Source organism: Phalangium opilio, unplaced genomic scaffold, assembly GCF_054372755.1.
Source record: "Phalangium opilio isolate 3A_F unplaced genomic scaffold, DU_Popi_V2 ptg000042l_1, whole genome shotgun sequence".
In the NCBI taxonomy this organism is placed as follows: Eukaryota; Metazoa; Arthropoda; class Arachnida; order Opiliones; family Phalangiidae; genus Phalangium; species Phalangium opilio.
The window spans coordinates 985212-1003336 of record NW_028324166.1 but is presented as its reverse complement, the minus strand read 5'-3'; the positions used below and the strand labels follow the sequence as shown (position 1 = coordinate 1003336).

The 18125-nt window shown below is 37.7% G+C and overlaps 5 protein-coding genes across 7 annotated transcripts; all 5 read right to left on the bottom strand.

The window, feature by feature from the left end:
• Positions 1-128: 128 nt before the first annotated feature.
• LOC149678086 (uncharacterized) lies at positions 129-4379 on the bottom strand. The gene is made up of 8 exons (XM_089836096.1): positions 3937-4379; positions 3128-3856; positions 2796-2997; positions 2543-2734; positions 2095-2403; positions 1589-1935; positions 595-951; positions 129-532 (listed from the first exon to the last, which is right to left on the bottom strand). The coding sequence occupies exons 2-8, from the start codon at positions 3466-3468 to the stop codon at positions 196-198; spliced, it is 2085 nt and encodes a 694-aa protein (XP_089692222.1). The 5' UTR covers positions 3469-3856; positions 3937-4379; the 3' UTR covers positions 129-195.
• Positions 4380-5845: 1466 nt separating this feature from the next.
• Positions 5846-8495, bottom strand: LOC149678085 (solute carrier family 22 member 2-like). Its single transcript, XM_089836986.1, has 9 exons — positions 8484-8495; positions 7711-7785; positions 7351-7646; positions 7186-7289; positions 6973-7127; positions 6467-6638; positions 6254-6404; positions 6065-6162; positions 5846-5981 (listed from the first exon to the last, which is right to left on the bottom strand). Exons 2-9 carry the CDS (start codon positions 7751-7753, stop codon positions 5846-5848), a joined length of 1155 nt encoding a protein of 384 aa, XP_089693112.1. The 5' UTR covers positions 7754-7785; positions 8484-8495.
• Positions 8496-9026: 531 nt separating this feature from the next.
• LOC149678084 (solute carrier family 22 member 15-like) lies at positions 9027-10063 on the bottom strand. The gene is made up of 3 exons (XM_089837085.1): positions 9854-10063; positions 9619-9800; positions 9027-9226 (listed from the first exon to the last, which is right to left on the bottom strand). The coding sequence occupies exons 1-3, from the start codon at positions 10044-10046 to the stop codon at positions 9095-9097; spliced, it is 507 nt and encodes a 168-aa protein (XP_089693211.1). The 5' UTR covers positions 10047-10063; the 3' UTR covers positions 9027-9094.
• A 100-nt stretch (positions 10064-10163) lies between these two features.
• Positions 10164-12058, bottom strand: LOC149678083 (solute carrier family 22 member 2-like). The gene is made up of 8 exons (XM_089836985.1): positions 11968-12058; positions 11526-11815; positions 11363-11466; positions 11151-11305; positions 10709-10880; positions 10495-10645; positions 10281-10378; positions 10164-10191 (listed from the first exon to the last, which is right to left on the bottom strand). The coding sequence occupies exons 1-8, from the start codon at positions 12008-12010 to the stop codon at positions 10164-10166; spliced, it is 1041 nt and encodes a 346-aa protein (XP_089693111.1). The 5' UTR covers positions 12011-12058.
• Positions 12059-13832: 1774 nt separating this feature from the next.
• On the bottom strand, positions 13833-17363 carry LOC149678082 (uncharacterized). 3 transcript variants are annotated; one of them, XM_089837082.1, is made up of 9 exons: positions 17224-17363; positions 17043-17130; positions 16663-16907; positions 16551-16581; positions 16322-16486; positions 15789-15993; positions 15437-15669; positions 14814-15103; positions 13833-14315 (listed from the first exon to the last, which is right to left on the bottom strand). In XM_089837082.1, exons 3-9 carry the CDS (start codon positions 16779-16781, stop codon positions 14087-14089), a joined length of 1272 nt encoding a protein of 423 aa, XP_089693208.1. In that variant the 5' UTR covers positions 16782-16907; positions 17043-17130; positions 17224-17363; the 3' UTR covers positions 13833-14086. The 3 variants fall into 3 exon arrangements, with proteins under 3 accessions (XP_089693208.1, XP_089693210.1, XP_089693209.1); XM_089837084.1 differs by having other exon boundaries at positions 16663-16739; XM_089837083.1 differs by having other exon boundaries at positions 17043-17146; positions 17224-17326.
• Positions 17364-18125: the final 762 nt, after the last annotated feature.

Below are 18125 nucleotides of genomic sequence, written 5' to 3'. Positions count from 1 at the left end.
GGAAGGGACAATTTTGTGAACTATTATAGGACTTTGTTTACGTCATAGAGAAAACTATAGGTTATGAAATTTTTAATTCGTTTTTTTTTTCATGGAATAATTTTACGGGAACTACATTAAAATAAAGCTTGGTTTCCAATAATATTACTCCATATTGGGAAAAACTAAACTGCATTAATTTTAACTATAGATATGTTAATTAGAAATTAGTATGTTGAGTTTATCCGCAATTTTATGATATTGAGCTCCCGTTTGAGCGCAAGGATTGCTACATACGTTACCAGCGTATTGGAATGTGTAATTAGAATTTAGTGCCAAAGCGGTGGAAACCTTATTTTCCCCGTTTTCCAAGATCATGTGTTGAACGAAATTCCCTAAGAGAGGTTGGCCGTATTCCTTGAAATCCGTGTCCACTTCTAAAGAGGGGATATTGGGCGACAACTTATTCGTGTAAATCACGGCCACGGACAATTTGATCCTCTGGTCGTCGAAATCACGGTAGTAGAAGCCTGAATTCCCAGCACCAACGCATCTAAACGAGTAGAAACGGGACGCTTCACGTTTCGCGCACCCAGCAAGTACTTAAGGTCCTACCTGAAACACGTCCAAGCTCTGGCTACGTCATCAGGATGTTTATCAACGTCTACGACATCGTGAACGGCGAAGGCGTACGCGTCGAAGAAATCGTACTTCGTTCTGAGAACTGGTTCTAAACTGTTGACCATCCAGTAATAGTCGTGACCTTTGTGCGTTTCCACGTACTCAATCAAGTCCTTTTCCAAGTACTCCCTAAACGCGTGGTCCTTAATGTACTTTTCCGTCTCAAAGACGAAGTTATAAAGAATAATCAGTTTGGGCTCCATCTTCAATGATAAATAATCTACATCCTCGTAAGTGTTTCGAGCTTTGTCGATACTAGCGCATTCAACAGCCGCTATCGCACTTTGAAACCTGAAGAAGGTATAATTAAGATGACGGTCAGTGCATTTCTAAAACGCTGCTGCATTATGTAATTAAACGTTGTACAAGATAAGTAATTTGAAGTGGAGTTTGCGTTTAATTTTGACTACCATAAGGTTTTCATCGTTATAAATACCATCCCTTTAAAGGATATGTGACTTAGGCATCGGCGGGTGGGTAAAATTAATTTGAAATACGTCATAGGCACGTGACTGAGGAAAGGGTAGGCGTAGTTCAAAGAAACTTAGTTCGTTTTATTTCGAAAAAAACTAGAATTTTCGGGAAATTGGCACTGCGATCTCGTGTCCAGTCTCACTTCATGTAGTTTTCGTGTCAGTGTCACTGCGACACGTGGTGCCTGTGACGTATTTCGAACAATTTGTACCCACCCACCGATTCCTTACAGTCCAAGAGGGTTGAGGAGTACCATGTCCTCAACTCAGGGAGAAATGAGGTAAGATGGAGTAGAAATGATAATGGGAAACCCGCGGCATGCACCGTAACTCTCCCAGTGTACCTCGCGCACGCCCCTCCTAAACCCTGAGGATACTGGGAGGACTTCGGTACCGTAGTTGGGGATACATAGGCAACGTTATATCCATCCCTCTCTACTTCAAGCGCAACTTACCAGAAAGCTATAAAAGGTTTAGCCAAATGTTGAACGTATTTTTTGTAATCATATTTGTATTGCCAGGCTATTCTTCTTGCGTTCATTCCTTGAAACAAAATTGCGAAGACATCCAGAAAATCACCACCATTAAAATAATGGCAGGCCTCTCGAAAATCACTTATCAAATCATTAAACGCCTCTGGTTCCGTAATAATCTTGGAGAATGTTTCAGTCACTTTTTGCAAATCTATCAGTTGATCAGCTCTGTATTGGATTTTTTCCGACGCAAACGGTCCATTCCAAAATATGTCAAAGTAAGTCTCCTCCATCTTTTTTCGAAGTAAAGCCGATCCTCGTTCGAGATTCTGTAAATAACCAGGTCTTTTATGCCTAAACCACTAAAGTGATCAACTGCTGGTGTCCAGTGTTAAACCTTTGACAGAGCCCTACAAGGCTATTGATTCTACTCTCATCTCTCCTTAAATTAAACAGCTTGTAGCGTAAGCTTATGTATTTTAAGTTACCTGTAGCTCTATTAAGACTTTATCTGGCACGTATTTATAATTTCTGTTGTTAAAATTAAGAACAGTATAGTTGAAAGCGTATCCCAGGTGCGATAACATAGTTGGTATCGTGAACAGGATTTCGTGAAAGTTTTCTAGGGTTATCTCGTCGTTCGATACAAAGTTACATATCCATTTGATGTAGTTAGTAGCTTTCCTCAAAGATTCCGCCGGATTGGGGTAAACATTAGGAGGGGCAATCGGTTTAGCTACAGCGAGCTCGGTGTGCCGATTCAAGGATTCCTTGTTCGTCTCGCAAAGGCTCGTGTCCTATGAAAAACGGTTAGTCAATAACGCAATTAATTCAAGAATCTTCGTTCTTATCGTTTCAAAAAGTAGTAAAAAACGATTTTGCGACAATTTGTGACAAAACGCGATACAATCTTTGATTAAAGTATGTCAAAAATACCTTTAAAACGTGTCCACTTTGAAGGCAAACATTCCATATCTCTCCGTTCAAATATCCGTATCTTTCATTGCAATCTTCAATCCAAACCTCACCCTGTTTCATTGTCTTAACGACAACGCCGTTGCTATTAGTCACTTTGCAGAATCGCGAAGGGTATGGTTCTTCCACGGATTTCCGTTCAAAAGTTCCCATCTATAACCAAAAACATATTTACATTCATAGCAATCCTAAAACAATAAATGGTTTACCATACCCGTAACCCTTGATCCAAATCACTTTCAAATCCGATATGAATGATGCTGTAAGTCTCTCCTCTATCGAAAGTAGACTCAAACCCTTCTTGACCTTTGGCCTTCTTAGGATCATCTATGACCTCAACATCGTTCGTTTTCGCTAAGAACTGGACACACCGGTCGGGGACGAACTGTTTCAACTTATCCGGTTCAGGTGTATACCTAAACGTTTACAGAAGTAAATACAATGAAGTAAAATCATTGACGAGATCAACCTTTGACCCCTACAGGATTGAACCGCCCCTCTGAGCCTACTCTATCATTTATTTTATTTTTTCTATTATATCATTACCCTATCTTCCAAAGGTGTTCCAACAGGAACCCGCAATCGGATTGGCATTCTTGACCTTTGCTGGGCGTTGAACAAAGATCTGCGGCAAAATGCGCAATTACTCGGCAGTTTTTATCATCCCCGCAATAGGACTCCAATAAGATTTTTATTGCCGTTTGCAATTCATTTGCTTTTTCGTACGACTGGTCCGTGTCCTTTATGAAAGAACGGTCGTAAGCGTTGGTCAGACTTAAAGTTATGACCAACGGAAGAAGAACCTTCATGACCGTCCAGAGCGATGGATCCATCAATCTAATCTGTAATGTGTGTCTAAAACTATTTTGAAGAAAATTAATTAACATATGCTGACTTTACAAATGGCGCATTTAAATAAATATTTTTCACAAAAATAAACTGACACTGCAATATAAGTAATACAATTTATGCTAATTTTTCAAAAGTGGTTTTCGTCTTTACCAAATCTGCCATGAGATAGTATTAATACTTATTTTGCCTAACGTGACTTTGATTTTTTCAACAGTTATGATTTGCAATTTAATTGGATTATTACTAATAACAAATAACACAAAATTACGTTTGATTAATTAAGTTTTAGTTCTGATTAATTTCTCCTAGTGTATCAGGGAGTTTAGTGTGTTTAGTTTCGGGTAACAACATTATGGTCCCTGCACTTATGATAGACAAAAGTCCGAAAACACCGAACATGACCGATATGCTGGTAGCAGCAACCTAAAAATGCAATTCGAAACATGTATCTACACCTACTGGTAATGGCTTTCTTCGCAAGTACTTTGAAAAGCTGAGCTTACCAACTGGTTAACGAAAGGCGATAAGACTCCACCGAAACTGGAGAAGGCCCCGGCAACACCAAGGCCCGTTGACCTCAGAGAAGTTGGGAACAGTTCAGCCGAGTACATGTAGACGAAATTGAAACTCGAATTAACCCAAAACTTCCCAATTATAACCATTATAATTTGACCCACGTGATGCCCTGCGGGTAAAGGTAGAATTAAAACATAGTTGTCTACTTGTTCAACATAGTTGTCTACTTGTTCAACATAGTTGTCTACTTGTTCAACATAGCTGTTTACTTGTTCAACATAGTTGTCGACTTGTTCAACATAGTTGTCTACTTGTTCAACATAGTTGTCTACTTGTTCAACATAGTTGTCTACTTGTTCAACATAGCTGTCTACTTGTTCAACATAGTTGTCTACTTGTTCAACATAGTCTGCTACTTGTTCAACATAGCTGTCTACTTGTTCAACATAGTTGTCTACTTGTTCAACATAGTTGTCTACTTGTTCAACATAGTTGTCTACTTGTTCAACATAGTTGTCTACTTGTTCAACATAGCTGTATACTTGTTCAACATTGTTTTCTACTTGTTCAACATAGTTGTCTACTTGTTCAACATAGTTGTCTACTTGTTCAACATAGTTGTCTACTTGTTCAACATAGTTGTCTACTTGTTCAACATAGTTGTCTACTTGTTCAACATAGTTGTCTACTTGTTCAACATAGTTGTCTACTTGTTCAACATAGTTGTCTACTTGTTCAACATAGTTGTCTACTTGTTCAACATAGTTGTCTACTTGTTCAACATAGTTGTCTACTTGTTCAACATAGCTGTATACTTGTTCAACATTGTTTTCTACTTGTTCAACATAGTTGTCTACTTGTTCAACATAGTTGTCTACTTGTTCAACATAGTTGTCTACTTGTTCAACATAGTTGTCTACTTGTTCAACATAGTTGTCTACTTGTTCAACATAGTTGTCTACTTGTTCAACATAGTTGTCTACTTGTTCAACATAGTTGTCTACTTGTTCAACATAGTTGTCTACTTGTTCAACATAGTTGTCTACTTGTTCAACATAGTTGTCTACTTGTTCAACATAGTTGTCTACTTGTTCAACATAGTTGTCTACTTGTTCAACATAGTTGTCTACTTGTTCAACATAGTTGTCTACTTGTTCAACATAGTTTTCTACTTGTTCAACATAGTTGTCTACTTGTTCAACATAGTTGTCTACTTGTTCAACATAGTTGTCTACTTGTTCAACATAGTTGTCTACTTGTTCAACATAGTTGTCTACTTGTTCAACATAGTTGTCTACTTGTTCAACATAGTTGTCTACTTGTTCAACATAGTTGTCTACTTGTTCAACATAGTTGTCTACTTGTTCAACATAGTTGTCTACTTGTTCAACATAGTTGTCTACTTGTTCAACATAGTTGTCTACTTGTTCAACATAGTTGTCTACTTGTTCAACATAGTTTTCTACTTGTTCAACATAGTTGTCTACTTGTTCAACATAGTTGTCTACTTGTTCAACATAGTTGTCTACTTGTTCAACATAGTTGTCTACTTGTTCAACATAGTTGTCTACTTGTTCAACATAGTTGTCTACTTGTTCAACATAGTTGTCTACTTGTTCAACATAGTTGTCTACTTGTTCAGCATAGTTGTCTACTTGTTCAACATAGTTGTCTACTTGTTCAACATAGTTGTCTACTTGTTCAACATAGTTGTCTACTTGTTCAACATAGTTGTCTACTTGTTCAACATAGTTGTCTACTTGTTCAACATAGTTGTCTACTTTTTCTTTATTATACTTTGAGGTTGAAACGGATAAACTTACCATCGGGAACTGCGATGGTGGCGAAAAAGGTAATGGCAGTGAACAGAAGTCCACTAGCCAGTAAAGTCCTGTGTCAAAGTTCCAGTAACATACAAAAAAATATGCTTGGTAATTCAATGATTGCAAAATAGAATACGTTCCAGAATTCATTTCCACCCAATACGTTGGCGGTAAAAGCCACTGCCATGTAGATCAAGTTACAAATGAACCTAAAGATATCAAAGTTAGCTACCCCGCCGATGGATCGTTTCAGTTGTTAGGTCGAAGATAATTACTGTCCCACTTTACTTACCAACAAGAAAACACAATTAAGGAACGTTTCCTAATCGTCCTGGTTCGAAACAGATCTAACAAATTTGAGCCCACTTTAACCCCTCCTTCTGAGTCAATCTATACGAAGAAATTAGACAAACAACATCAATAAACCTGTGAGTAGATAATGGTAATTTGCTGGTACAATGGTGGAATTTTAATAGATTACCTTAATTTGTCTACTGATTTTCTCCAGACTATTTTGCAATTCTTCATCGTTTGATTCAACCCTGTTGAACTTCTGAATCCATTTTATCAACTTGAAACAATCTTTCTTTCGACCTTTGACCAAAAGCCAGCGGGGTGATTCTGGGGTGATACTGAAAAATTAAATCATTCAATGGCCAAATTAAGTAGGCGACTCCGTTAACTTATTACTTACAAGTAGAATAAGAGAAGACTGGCGTAAATGGCCACTAATAACAAGTGAAAATTGTGCTCATCTCTGATCAACCAATAGAGACCAGGTAATGAAACGTAACCGGCTGTGAACCCAACAGTAACTCCCAAAATACTGACGATACCACGATACTTTTTGGCAGTGATTTCTACCACTATTCAATGTTTGCAGAATTTTCATAACTGTGCTAATTTTACCATAAGTTCATAAGATATGTTCCATAAGTTTGTCATTGGTTACTGAGAGCTTGTCATGAAGTGACGTAGGTCATAGATTCAGGGTAAAGCGACGCCTGGTCAGGCGCTGTCAATGTAGGCTTAGTAATGCAGACTAAATAGTAAGATGGACTGCAAAAATAACCGAGCGTAGTCAATTCTCGCTTGTCGTTCTCGAACATGCTCGAGCTGTAAGTCTCCAGCATTACGAAGTATATGTATTGTCAAACTTAAGAAACAAATCTTATGGAATTACTAATAGAAATGACTAACTTATGACTATGACGAGATAACCTGACGCTTGCCCACTAAAACCGTAAATAAATTTGGCTATAATGAACCATTTAATATCTTGGACAAAGACGTACATCAGCAAGGAAACAGCGCCTGGAATCAAGGTTATAAAACACACGGGACGGCGTCCGTATCTGGAAGATTAATTCATCTCATTTCCAGCGATTGATGGTTAGGTGTAAATTCAATTACCTGTCTGCCAAATATGAAATAATGAAAGCTGCTATCAAGTCGCCCGCTTGTTGAGCGGAGCTGGCCACGCTGATGTACCACTCTCGGCCGCAAACTAAATTAAACTGAATCAAAAAGTCTAAATTGTAGTCATGACCCCCAGCAATCTTAATTTGACCTTTTAACCTTCTCGGTTATTGTGGATCCTTCGGGATACGTATCAGTGGTGTAATTCCAAGACACGCACGTTTTACGCTCGCCCACATGCAACGTGGAATTCGTGGTCATTTGACACTGGTCATCGGACAACTCAAAACCCGGTTCTAAACAGCGATATTTCAAATTAGGCGCCATGAATGTGATATCCAGAGTGGACAACGCAGCCAGGTACGACAGGTAACACATCCAGACAGTCAATAACTTCTGGTAGAGTCCAAATGGACCAATCAAATCGCACACATCCTTGACCTTCGTCTCTAAGTCTTAATTACGCGTCAAAAACTTACTACTACTATATTTGTTATTGATTTATAGCTAAATTATTACCTTCGCAGTTGTGTTTTTGACCGTCTGCTGGTATGTTAGCCATTTCAATAGAGGGTATTACATCATTTGAAACATCTTTTAAACATAACAGAAAATTAATTGTCTCTTGCAAACCAAGGAAACAGAAAAATTCAAGTCCAAAGGTCGCGAGGTCAACCGTAGAGGGGGAGCTATAGATTTCCCTATATCGGAAAGGACTTCCGGTCTGGAAGGTCACATTCTATTACGACAAGGTCACGTAAATGGTTAAAACAATCGCTTTGACTTCAATTACGTGTCCAAACGCGAATATTTTCAACTGATTCGTAAGAAATCCTAGTATTTCAACTGTACTAAAACTCAACCTTGAAAGAAGTAGAGTTTAGCGTGAAATTAGCGAGTTACCAATAACGAAATACGCTCTTTCAAAGGTTGGGTTCTACCAAAAGTTGATAAATGAAAACGAAAAGTATACCTAGTTCACAGTTCCCAACCTTTGGCAAACGAGCCTTCTCTCAACCTCCATACGAACTCACAAATCAGAGAAATTTTTTTTGGGGGGTCAAAGGATTATAGAAAAATAGTGCTTATCCAAGGTGATGATGCGAACCAAATTATTGGTGCTAGATATATCATCGCATTCTATATTGAGGCTATTTCACGTGTTTCCAGTGAAGAATACTTTTTGGTTTTATCTATCAACTTGTGGTTCTATTATAGTAAACCTTACAGTCACTGAGCGTGTAATTTAAGCACTAATAACGCCTTAATAGTATGAATTAAATTGAACGTACCTGTTTCAACCATTTTTTTTTATTTTTCAAAACAGTACTGTGGAGTGTATTCATTTAAAACACATCGCCCCAAATTCGTAAGCCGACAAACTTTTCCAACATTTTCAACTGAGTCTGATATTTAAAAGCAGCTGTTTATGAAGTACAACCTAGTATGACGTATGTACTCTTTCAGTGTAGATGGCTTCGAAGAATGCATTTACACTTGCATACACCTCGCATTTTCAACTACGCAGCTTTCGTTACGGAAAACGTGGTGTACGTCATAAGTTTATGAGATATTTCGAAAACTATTCCAGAATTGAATACACTCGGTTTGCAGTCCATCTTCCTATTTAGTCTGAATTACGAAGCATTTGACAGCGCCTCATCAGGCCTCCCTCGCTTTACGGTAATCCATGACCTACCACACTCACTTCGTGACAAGCTCTCATTAACCAGTGACACACTTATGCGTGAACATATTTAATGAACTTATGGTACATTTAATGCTTTGATTTGTACCGTTTAGTTATCAGTTATCATTTAATTGGACTATGAGTAAATTACAAATAATACAAAATTGACCCTGTTTAATCTTTAAAAGACCAATTAGAATTAGTTTTAAACTTTTAATCAATTTCTCCAATCGTATCGGGAAGTTTGGTGTATTTAGTTTCTGGTAAAAGCAGTATGGTCGCCGCGCTTATAAGAGACAGGAGTCCGAAAACAGCGAACATGGCGGACACGCTGGTCATTGCAACCTAAAAATGCAATTCGAAACAATGTCAACTCGGCATGAAAAAAGACCTTAATGGGACTCCAAAGAAGGTAGTGACGGGTAGGTATAAATTAGTTGAAATACGTCAGAGGCACATGACCCAGGCGAGGCGTGGTTCAAAATGTTATTTCGAAAACTACTTCAGGGAATTGGCACAGCAATCTCGTGCAAAACAAGGACTAAGTGTACAGTTATGGTCCATACGGAGTCTTCGGATCTTGGAGTTACGTGGTGCCTATGTCGTATTTCAAATATTTTTACCCACTCGCCGCTCCATTCTTTACAATTACTTTAATTATTAACGTATCTCATAATAATTGAACTGTTATTTATGGTAAAACTAGTCTTCAGTGATAAAAACGTGTACTTAATTACCAACTGGTTAATGAAAGGTGACAGTACTCCGCCTAAACTTGAAAACCCCGAAGCAATACCAATGCCCGTCGACCTGAGTGAAGTCGGGAACAGTTCGGTCGAATACGGATACAGAAAATTAAAACTTGTATTGACCCAAAATTTTCCAAGGACAACCATTATAACTTGACCCACGTGATTTTCTACGTAAAGATGAAATTAATGAGGGACCGGTTACTTGTTGTAATAAGCCTACCATGGGGTACGGCGATGGTGGCGAAATAAACAAAGGCGGTGATTAGAAGTCCACCGGTCAGTAATGTCTTGTGTCCGAAGTATCGTTCCGCTGCTAAAGAAAACGCGACGCTTGGCAGTTCAATAACCGCCAAGTAAAAGACGTTTCGGAATTCACTTCCACCCAAAACGTTGGCGGTGAATGCCACGGCCATGTAGATTAAGTTACTAATGAACCTAAAAAAATGGGCCGGTTTCAATTTAGTTGTTCCTTCTGTTTCATTGTGCGTCGTTTTTATGACGTATCTGTATCAAAGCAGCTATGACTGTATTCATGGATATGCTGGATTCCCAACTTGGCTGAAGGTGTAAGGTAAGAGTTGGGAATCCACAATAGACAATACGTAATATTTATACATATCCATGATGTCTCCTACTAACTGTCTTACCAAGAAAGACACACAACTATGGAGCGTTTTCTAAGTTCTCTGGTGCGAAATAGATCCAAGAAATTCAACCCAATATTACTGCCGCCATCTGACTGAATCTACAATAAAAGTAGAGAACATTCTTAGGTCCTCAAAACCAGTGGGTTCAAAGCGCCAAAAAGAGATAGATGGGACCGAGAAATGGCCTATTCTAATGCAATTGTCCATAGATTACCTTAATTTGTCTACTGATTTTCTCCAAACTAATTTCCAACTCTTTATCGTTCGACTCAACACGGTTGATCTTCTGAATCCATTTAATTAATTTGAAACAATCCTTTTTTCGATCATGGACCAAAAGCCAGCGAGGAGATTCCGGGATTGCCCTTAAATCATCCAATGAGGATCAAGTTTAGTAGGCGACGTCATTCAATACCCCATTTGCTTACCAATAGAATATGAGTAGGCTGGCGTAAATGCCCACTAACATCAAATGAAAATTGTGCTGGTCTCTGATCCACCAATACAGAATGGGTAATGAAGCGTACCCGCTTGAAAATCCAATTGTAACTCCCAAAATGCTGATGAACCCACGGTATTTTTCCGCAGTGATTTCCACCACTATTTTAAAAGTTGGCGTGTGATTAGGAACGTACTACTAGGGTTACCGTAAGCAGGAATGAATGAGGTAAGATGGAGTTAAAATGATTATGGGTGAACTGCGGCACCGTAACTATCCCAGTGCACCTCGCGAACCCCCCCCCCTTCAGTAGGTGATTGTTAAGTGCTGCCACGTTGTGTAAGGTGTGTTGAGTTGGTTCTTGGTTTGACTCATAAACGTGACACTCTATCTCTCCTTATTTACTTATGGTGGAACCAAGATATACTTACTAATGATCATGACTAGGTAATTGACTGATTGACCACTGAAACCGTAGATAAATTTGGCCACAATGTACCATTCAATATTCTGGACAAAGACAAACATTAGCAAGGCAACAGCGCCAGGAATGAGACATATGACGCAAACGGGTCGGCGTCCATATCTGAAAGATTACCATCATCACTTCATGAACATTGTAATTACGTCAAAACTCAATTACCTATCTGACAAATACGAAACACTGAAAGCGGCCAACACGTCACCGACTTGTTGAACCGAGCTGGCCACACTGATGTACCAATCTCTTCCGCAAACTAAATTGAACTGAAGATAAAAACCTTTGTAGCCATGGCGTTCCCGCAATCTTAATTTGACCTTTCAACCTTTTCGGTTAATGTGGATCCCTCGGGATAAGTATCAGTGGTGTAATTCCATGACGAGCATATTTTACGCTCGATCACGTGCAACGAGGTATTAGTGGTTATTTGACACTGGTCACTGGACAACTCGAAACCCGGTTCCAAACAGCGATGTTTCAAGTTAGGCGTCATGAAAGTGATGTTCATTGTGGACAACGCAGCCAGGTACGACAGGTAACAGATCCAGACAGTCAGTAATTTCTGGTACAGTCCAAATGGACCAATCAAATCGCAAACATCGACCACCTTCGTCTCTAACGATATAGAAACACTTTATTTAAACCAAAATATTTTTGTTTGGAATTTACTTATCGACGGGATGAATATCTACTTAGCCAGAAAAGGGAGTTATATAATTACTTTCAGATTGCAATATAACTAACAAGTGAAGCTTTGGTTTCATTACCTTCACAGCTACGTTTCCGGTCCTCATCCGGGAACTTTGACATTTCAATGGTGGAAATTCCATCATTTGAAGAATCTAAATAAATTAAGTAACGAAGGTGAACAAATAGAAAGATAATCACAAACGTATTAAGACTATATACGCATTAATTTGTTCAGCGGTAGTTTGAAATTAATCTACACATATTCCAAACTTTTAAGGGATATTTGAACTTAAATCAAATCAACGTAATTTTAAATATACTTTAAAATATGAAAAAGCTTAAACCAATATAGTTTTGTTATTAGAAAATAGTGATACTGCTGCACTTGTACTCTCACAATGTACATTTAGTAAATAAATAAATGTATATAGGCATATATTTCTCAAAAATAGTACTTAAAAAAATAATAATAAATTTATTGGGAATAATTAAAATTTATATTTTCTGTTTTTTAACTATTTTAAAACTATTCAACCCTTGAAAGGGGTTGAGTCCCAACTTCGAAATTTATCCTATCTGAAGTAACTTCCAACAATAGTAAATATATTAACCATGCGAAATAAATCAAACCTACCTGATTGATCCATTTCACTCAACAAGAAAATGTTTAATTTGAAATAGATAACTTCGGTTTATTTAACACCCTCAACATCGGATATGTACAAGTTACCAAGTTACTATTGTTTTAAGACGCAGCTGTTTATAAAATACGACGTTTGCAGTACACGTACAGAGAAAATGTACTCAACATTTAAATTACACGCCTCACAATTAAATTTCAGCATGTCCTGAAGTTTCCGAATTTTAGGCACAGGTAGGTAATTGGTTTGAGAATGCGACAGGGTTCTGTCTGTTCACTGTTAAAGGTACTTTACCATTCAATAACAATTTACGTAAGTACTGTTGCTGAGTACAGCTTAACTCTATTTAGTCACGTTCTTATTTATCCCTTCAAGGATATCTCGAAGAATTCACTGGGTTTACTACAAACATATCTCTATGATCCAGTGACCCCAGGATATATCTCGATAAACTGTACGGTATGTAACATTATATATAAATAAACATTTAATCTAAGCCTTAAGACGTGTACACACGACACGAGTACGCGACATTCGCGCAATATGTTAACGCAAGAATACCGAACGACGAAGTAAGAACCACTTAGAAGCAATCCGACACAGTACGCGGAGTGTAGATTTATTACGAGAAGTCGGACACTTCATTTAATACCGACACGCGATGGTAAAAGGCGAACACTGGCGAGTAGCCTTTCCGAACTACTCGGGATTCGTAGATTACTAACCAATGTTATCTTCTACTACAAGGAAAATGTGTTGCTGGCTTTAAGCAATGACATGAACCGGGTGGGCGTTTTTAATTCAGATGAATATTATACTTTATTATCAATGTTAGTTTACGAGGCAGCTGTAGTTTTATTTCCCGTTTTTAATTTTAATCCATTTTTTTTGTCGTTCATAGAGAGGGAGTCTATTAATTCGGGCAATATCCTTTCAAGCGTAACCAATTTTTTTTTTGGCTCAAGGTTAAGATTATATCATTTCATACATCTACACGCAAGACCTCAAAAGAAAAAATTTAAGAAAAACAAATTGGGCCCGCTAAATTTAAAACTGTTAATTGTAAGTGACTTTTTAGTCTGCCGACTATAAAGGGAAAATATTACGATAAAATGTCACATAACAACTTGGGTAAGACGGCAACTAACCCCTACCCAACATAGTATTCATAGTGTGTTAGGCATAGGTTTGGTTAGGTTTAGGTTTAGGCTTGGTTAGAGTTAGGTTTAGGTTTAGGCTTGGTTAGAGTTAGAGTTAGGTTTAGGCTTGGTTAGCGTTAGATTTAGGCTTGGTTAGCGTTAGATTAAGCTTAAGTTAGGGTTAGATTTAGTTTTAGGCTTGGTTTAGGGTTAGATTTAGTTTTAGGCTTGGTTTAGGGTAAGATTTAAGTTTAGGCATAGGGTTAGGTTTGCCAAAACCATATCTACAAAATAAATATGAAATTCCCCTAATTTTATTACAATTTAAAACTTCACTGAAAGAGTCTGAACTGACAATTCTAGTTGACAGGACTGTGGCAACTTTGACTTTCTTAATATTTAATAAAGTACATTTGTTATCTTCGGACATCGCGAGGTTTTTGCTTGCAAACGTTGAAAATGACCAGAATTAGAATGAAGGTGTTGAAAGAGACGTAAATTATGATTGGGAATAGCATCGAGTGTAACGTGAGTTGCACTTCGTTCGAAACACTCGGTTTCTCCCAATAATACTTGTAAGCCACACTGTATCGTTCTTGGTTAAAGTAATAATAAAATGGGTTTGCTTCAAACAATTCGCCAAATCTAAAAATGATACCAATAAATTATTAGTTTAGGACACCATTTTCATTTTCAAATAATCCTTGGGGAAAAAACACGCGACATTTTCATGGAGAAATGGAGTGGTTATAACGATGGGTGATCTGCGGCACCAAAACTCTCCCAGTGTATCTCGCGCATGCCCTTATCATTCTGTAGGTGATTGTTAAGTGCTGCCGCGTAGCGAGATTGTATTTGTATAATAACTAGCTTCTGTTTTTCAGACAGAGGGGGCGTCCTTTAAGATTCCGTACTGTGCTACACTACCTAAACGCTGAGGATGCTGGGAGGACTACGGTGCCGTTTCGTAGGTGAGGGTACAGAGGCAACGTTATGGGTATGGGGGTTTCCACTCCATCCCTCTCTTTATCCTTCAATATATTATTGGCTCTCTAAATATGCCTTGTGATGACATTGCAGAGTGGTACGGCCTGTTATTCATTCACGCTGATTATAATTAAATATATTCCTGAAAACAGTTACCTTAAAGTTAAAATTTCAACTTGATAAGACGTAAGGTTCTCGTGCACGAAATTTCCAGCCGGAACGCTAGTTATTGGAATCTCAGAAAAGTATAAAGTGACAGCTCCTTTTTCAACTCCGCCCAGCGGTAAGAAGAGAAAAGTTCTCAGAACATTATCTATTAAAATCAAAACTTTTCTGTTCGATATTTCAAAGAAGAGATCCGAGGATAAATATTCTTCGTATTCAAGTTCAATTCGGTCATTTGTCCAAACTTTCTTTAAATCCCTATTTAATAAATTCCGTTCTGCCTGAAAAATACAGAAAGAGTACTTGAGTAGAAATTGGATGCAAATTTCTGATGATTCACTGGCGTGTCCTGACTTTAAACGAGACATTCAAAAGTTCCCTGGTACATTTCATTTTAAAATATTCTGTAATATCAAGGTTTTCCCTGACCACTTATAGGTGTAGCAAAATGAGAACCCATGGATTTTAAAAATTACTAGAACCACGAATTTATGGGAAGCGGTAATGTTATGGTGCTATGGTGCTATTTGTACTTAATAGGTTGGGTTAAGAATTGTTCAAAACTTTAGTTTAGCAATGCTTTTTTCCAAAACATACAAAGTATAAAAGTTTACCAGTCTTCTAAGGTAGATTTCTTCCATAGAATTGTTTAGAAGTTTCAATTTTGCTCCACTTCGACGAATGTACTCGGGTATGTCCGATAAGTGGTCAACTTTTAAGTAATTGAAGGAGGACGTTTCCGCGTGATAATAACTCAAGATGTTCCATAAGAGCAACGTTTGCGAAACCAACCAGAATGAAAACAAAATCCTCGCGGCTCTGCCGTTCGTCAATCTTTCAGGAATCGCTTCATTCAAGAAGGAAATTGAAATTAAATTACTGACTGTAATTGACAATGGTATTACGCGCTAATAAACTTGTGGTTTTAGTTCATTATAGAGATAATTGGAATAAGAGAAGACTGACGTTTCATGATTAAAGGTGAATTGACGAGAAGAAATTGGCGAAGGATGTTAACAATTATTGTTTTCATTTGCAAACTGGGTGTCAATTTCTCTTCGTTTTTCCATCCAATTGCTCTTCGTTTCCTTTTCTTTCTTCCGGCGATTGTCAAAACCAATTCGCTCACGAATAAAACTAGAACGCTGGCCACCGTCAAACACAGAAATACCTAAATACGTACCAACACTAGATATTAGGCCTATAATAAGATACTTATAGTTAAAATATAGCATATCCGTTTCTAGCAAAGCAGCTTGTCTAGTTAGAAGAAACCGGTGGTGCTTTATCAGTTAAAAACCCGGGCCCTGGATTCACGCGAAAGGATTCTAGTATATCAAGGTCATTCAATAGAAAAGGCCTGGTGGGAGGACGTTAAATATTTTGGATCTGTATTTTTTCAAAGTGATTTTTGTTTAGAATTAAAGCGTCATGTTTTGTACAAATTCTCCAGAGGGTTTTTTTTAGTCAAGGAACGGATGTGTTAAATATAATCTTACCCCATTATCAAATGGGAGTATTTGCATTTCGCGTGAACCTTGGACTAGAAGAGGCGAACCGGTGACAATGTAGCTCGACTTGTGCCGAGTAGTTACGCAGAATTTGTAAGATTTCGGAATTTTCTTGGAGTTCAACTCCTCGGCCACTACGAGAATGTCGGAATTCTAAAAACATGTTTTCGTATAAGAAATATTAATGGGAATAATATTGGGATTTGAAGATACTGACTTCCTCAATTCCAAAGTCATCGAATTCAGAGCTGAAATAATAAAGCAAATTACGCGATAGTTGAAAACCTACATTTTACACTGCGTATTTTCTAAAGGTCGCCTATACCTACCTGATGTTTAACCATTTTCCAAGAAATTCCCTGGTTTCTTCGTATTTCAACGCTAATTGATCAAAGGCCAGAGCTCCCTGAAGAAAGTAATAAAAAAAATCACGAATTTCTTGGGTCATATTAGGCGGTATTTCCGTAAGGCATGTAGTGTTGGTGAATTACAAGACAGTAATTTTACAATGCTAGATGTAATTTGCTCGGTCCATTTTTGGTTAGGGATCAACATTCACATCCGAAAACCTCAACTGGCAAAAATCGCGTATTTGAATATTACTCTAAACAGTTAAATTGGGCTTTTAAATGAACGGTTTTTTACTCTTATTACTCATTTACATCATAAAAGGGTTGGCTTAATTTCATAGAATAAATGTTTGACGTACCGAAGTTAGAGCAATTTTCAGAGCCATTAAAACCGCTTTCTACAATTACAATTCCAAGCTCTGAAACGCGAGGCAACTTCCCAGTTAGCTAGAAAATACAGAAACTGAAGGTTTTTCGGTTGTACCTAAATTGGACTTGGCTTCCCGGAATTCAATAAAAAGGCACTATTTAATTTTATACCTGAGGTAATACTATTAAAGCCGAAGCAATTTTAATCGTGTTCCGCAGAGCGTAACGGCCAAACTATTATTTTCCTTTTCGTTCATTGGCTTAGGCTTGGCAGGTAAATACTTAGTGGAACTTTAACGGTATTCTTAGGCACGTGCAGCCATAAGTTAAAACCATAGCGACTAGTTTCTTACGTTCCTTTTAATCAATACCACGTGACTTGATGCAGAGCCAAAACCGAAAAAGTTGTCTATCACAATACCGAAGTGAACAATTCGCCGGTTACATAGATGCATCAATGTTTCTGTTCAACTTATTGGGTAGGGTTGTTATTCACTTATGATTAATTTGTTTCTAGGTTATACTGTATATAAAGTTTTTTACTTAACGTCTAGAATGGTTGAGTGCATTTCTAGTAATTTAACTTGCAACGCTTAACGCGTGCATACTGGATATGCATAAATACTAAGGTATTACGGATTCCCAAAAAGCTGCCCACTCGCCGTTGTGAGACGGCTGTAAATCAACTTCAAGGAAGGAGAACAGTCACGTGGGGGAAAGGAATTACTCTGTAACTCTCCGGAGAATCCTGAGTGGTCGGTTTAAAATTTTGTCCATGCGCAGAGAGGAAATAATACGAATTTCTCTCTCACTCACAAGGTTGGGGGTTTTTCTCTGCTAAACGGGCGTCTAAGCGAAATGCCTTGTAGAACGTAAGAGATGGAAATTCATAGTACGTTAGTACTTACACATATCCATGCTTAATCTTAGTAAAATATAGGTACTAAGACATAGCGTACAGTTTTTATTATAAATTTAGTTATTTGTTCATATCTGCATTAATAGTGCATATATACAAATAGTTTCAAACTTTCAATAGTAACAATTTAACACTCTCTTTTCATGAAGCAAAA

Excerpts from the sequence above, each read along its gene's own strand:
- LOC149678086 (XM_089836096.1), bottom strand. The coding sequence starts at position 3,468 with ATGTTAATTAATTTTCTTCAAAATAGTTTTAGACACACATTACAGATT. Across the intron at positions 2,998-3,127 it reads GAACACCTTTGGAAGATAGG|GTATACACCTGAACCGGATA; the intron begins GTAATGATATAA and ends GTAAACGTTTAG. Across the intron at positions 1,936-2,094 it reads AAGTCTTAATAGAGCTACAG|AATCTCGAACGAGGATCGGC; the intron begins GTAACTTAAAAT and ends GGTTATTTACAG.
- LOC149678085 (XM_089836986.1), bottom strand. The coding sequence starts at position 7,753 with ATGGCTAACATACCAGCAGACGGTCAAAAACACAACTGCGAAG. Across the intron at positions 6,639-6,972 it reads TTATCTCGTCATAGTCATAA|TGGTAGAAATCACTGCCAAA; the intron begins GTTAGTCATTTC and ends AACATTGAATAG. Across the intron at positions 6,163-6,253 it reads AAATCAGTAGACAAATTAAG|ATTGACTCAGAAGGAGGGGT; the intron begins GTAATCTATTAA and ends TTCTTCGTATAG.
- LOC149678084 (XM_089837085.1), bottom strand. The coding sequence starts at position 10,046 with ATGGCCGTGGCATTCACCGCCAACGTTTTGGGTGGAAGTGAATTCCGA. Across the intron at positions 9,801-9,853 it reads CACCATCGCCGTACCCCATG|AAAATCACGTGGGTCAAGTT; the intron begins GTAGGCTTATTA and ends ATCTTTACGTAG. Across the intron at positions 9,227-9,618 it reads CACCTTTCATTAACCAGTTG|GTTGCAATGACCAGCGTGTC; the intron begins GTAATTAAGTAC and ends TTGCATTTTTAG.
- LOC149678083 (XM_089836985.1), bottom strand. The coding sequence starts at position 12,010 with ATGTCAAAGTTCCCGGATGAGGACCGGAAACGTAGCTGTGAAG. Across the intron at positions 10,646-10,708 it reads AGCCTACTCATATTCTATTG|GGCAATCCCGGAATCTCCTC; the intron begins GTAAGCAAATGG and ends GGATGATTTAAG. Across the intron at positions 10,379-10,494 it reads AAATCAGTAGACAAATTAAG|ATTCAGTCAGATGGCGGCAG; the intron begins GTAATCTATGGA and ends CTTTTATTGTAG.
- LOC149678082 (XM_089837082.1), bottom strand. The coding sequence starts at position 16,781 with ATGACCCAAGAAATTCGTGATTTTTTTTATTACTTTCTTCAGGGAGCT. Across the intron at positions 15,994-16,321 it reads TACTCCCATTTGATAATGGG|GTATTTCTGTGTTTGACGGT; the intron begins GTAAGATTATAT and ends GTACGTATTTAG. Across the intron at positions 15,670-15,788 it reads TTCACCTTTAATCATGAAAC|CGATTCCTGAAAGATTGACG; the intron begins GTCAGTCTTCTC and ends TCTTGAATGAAG.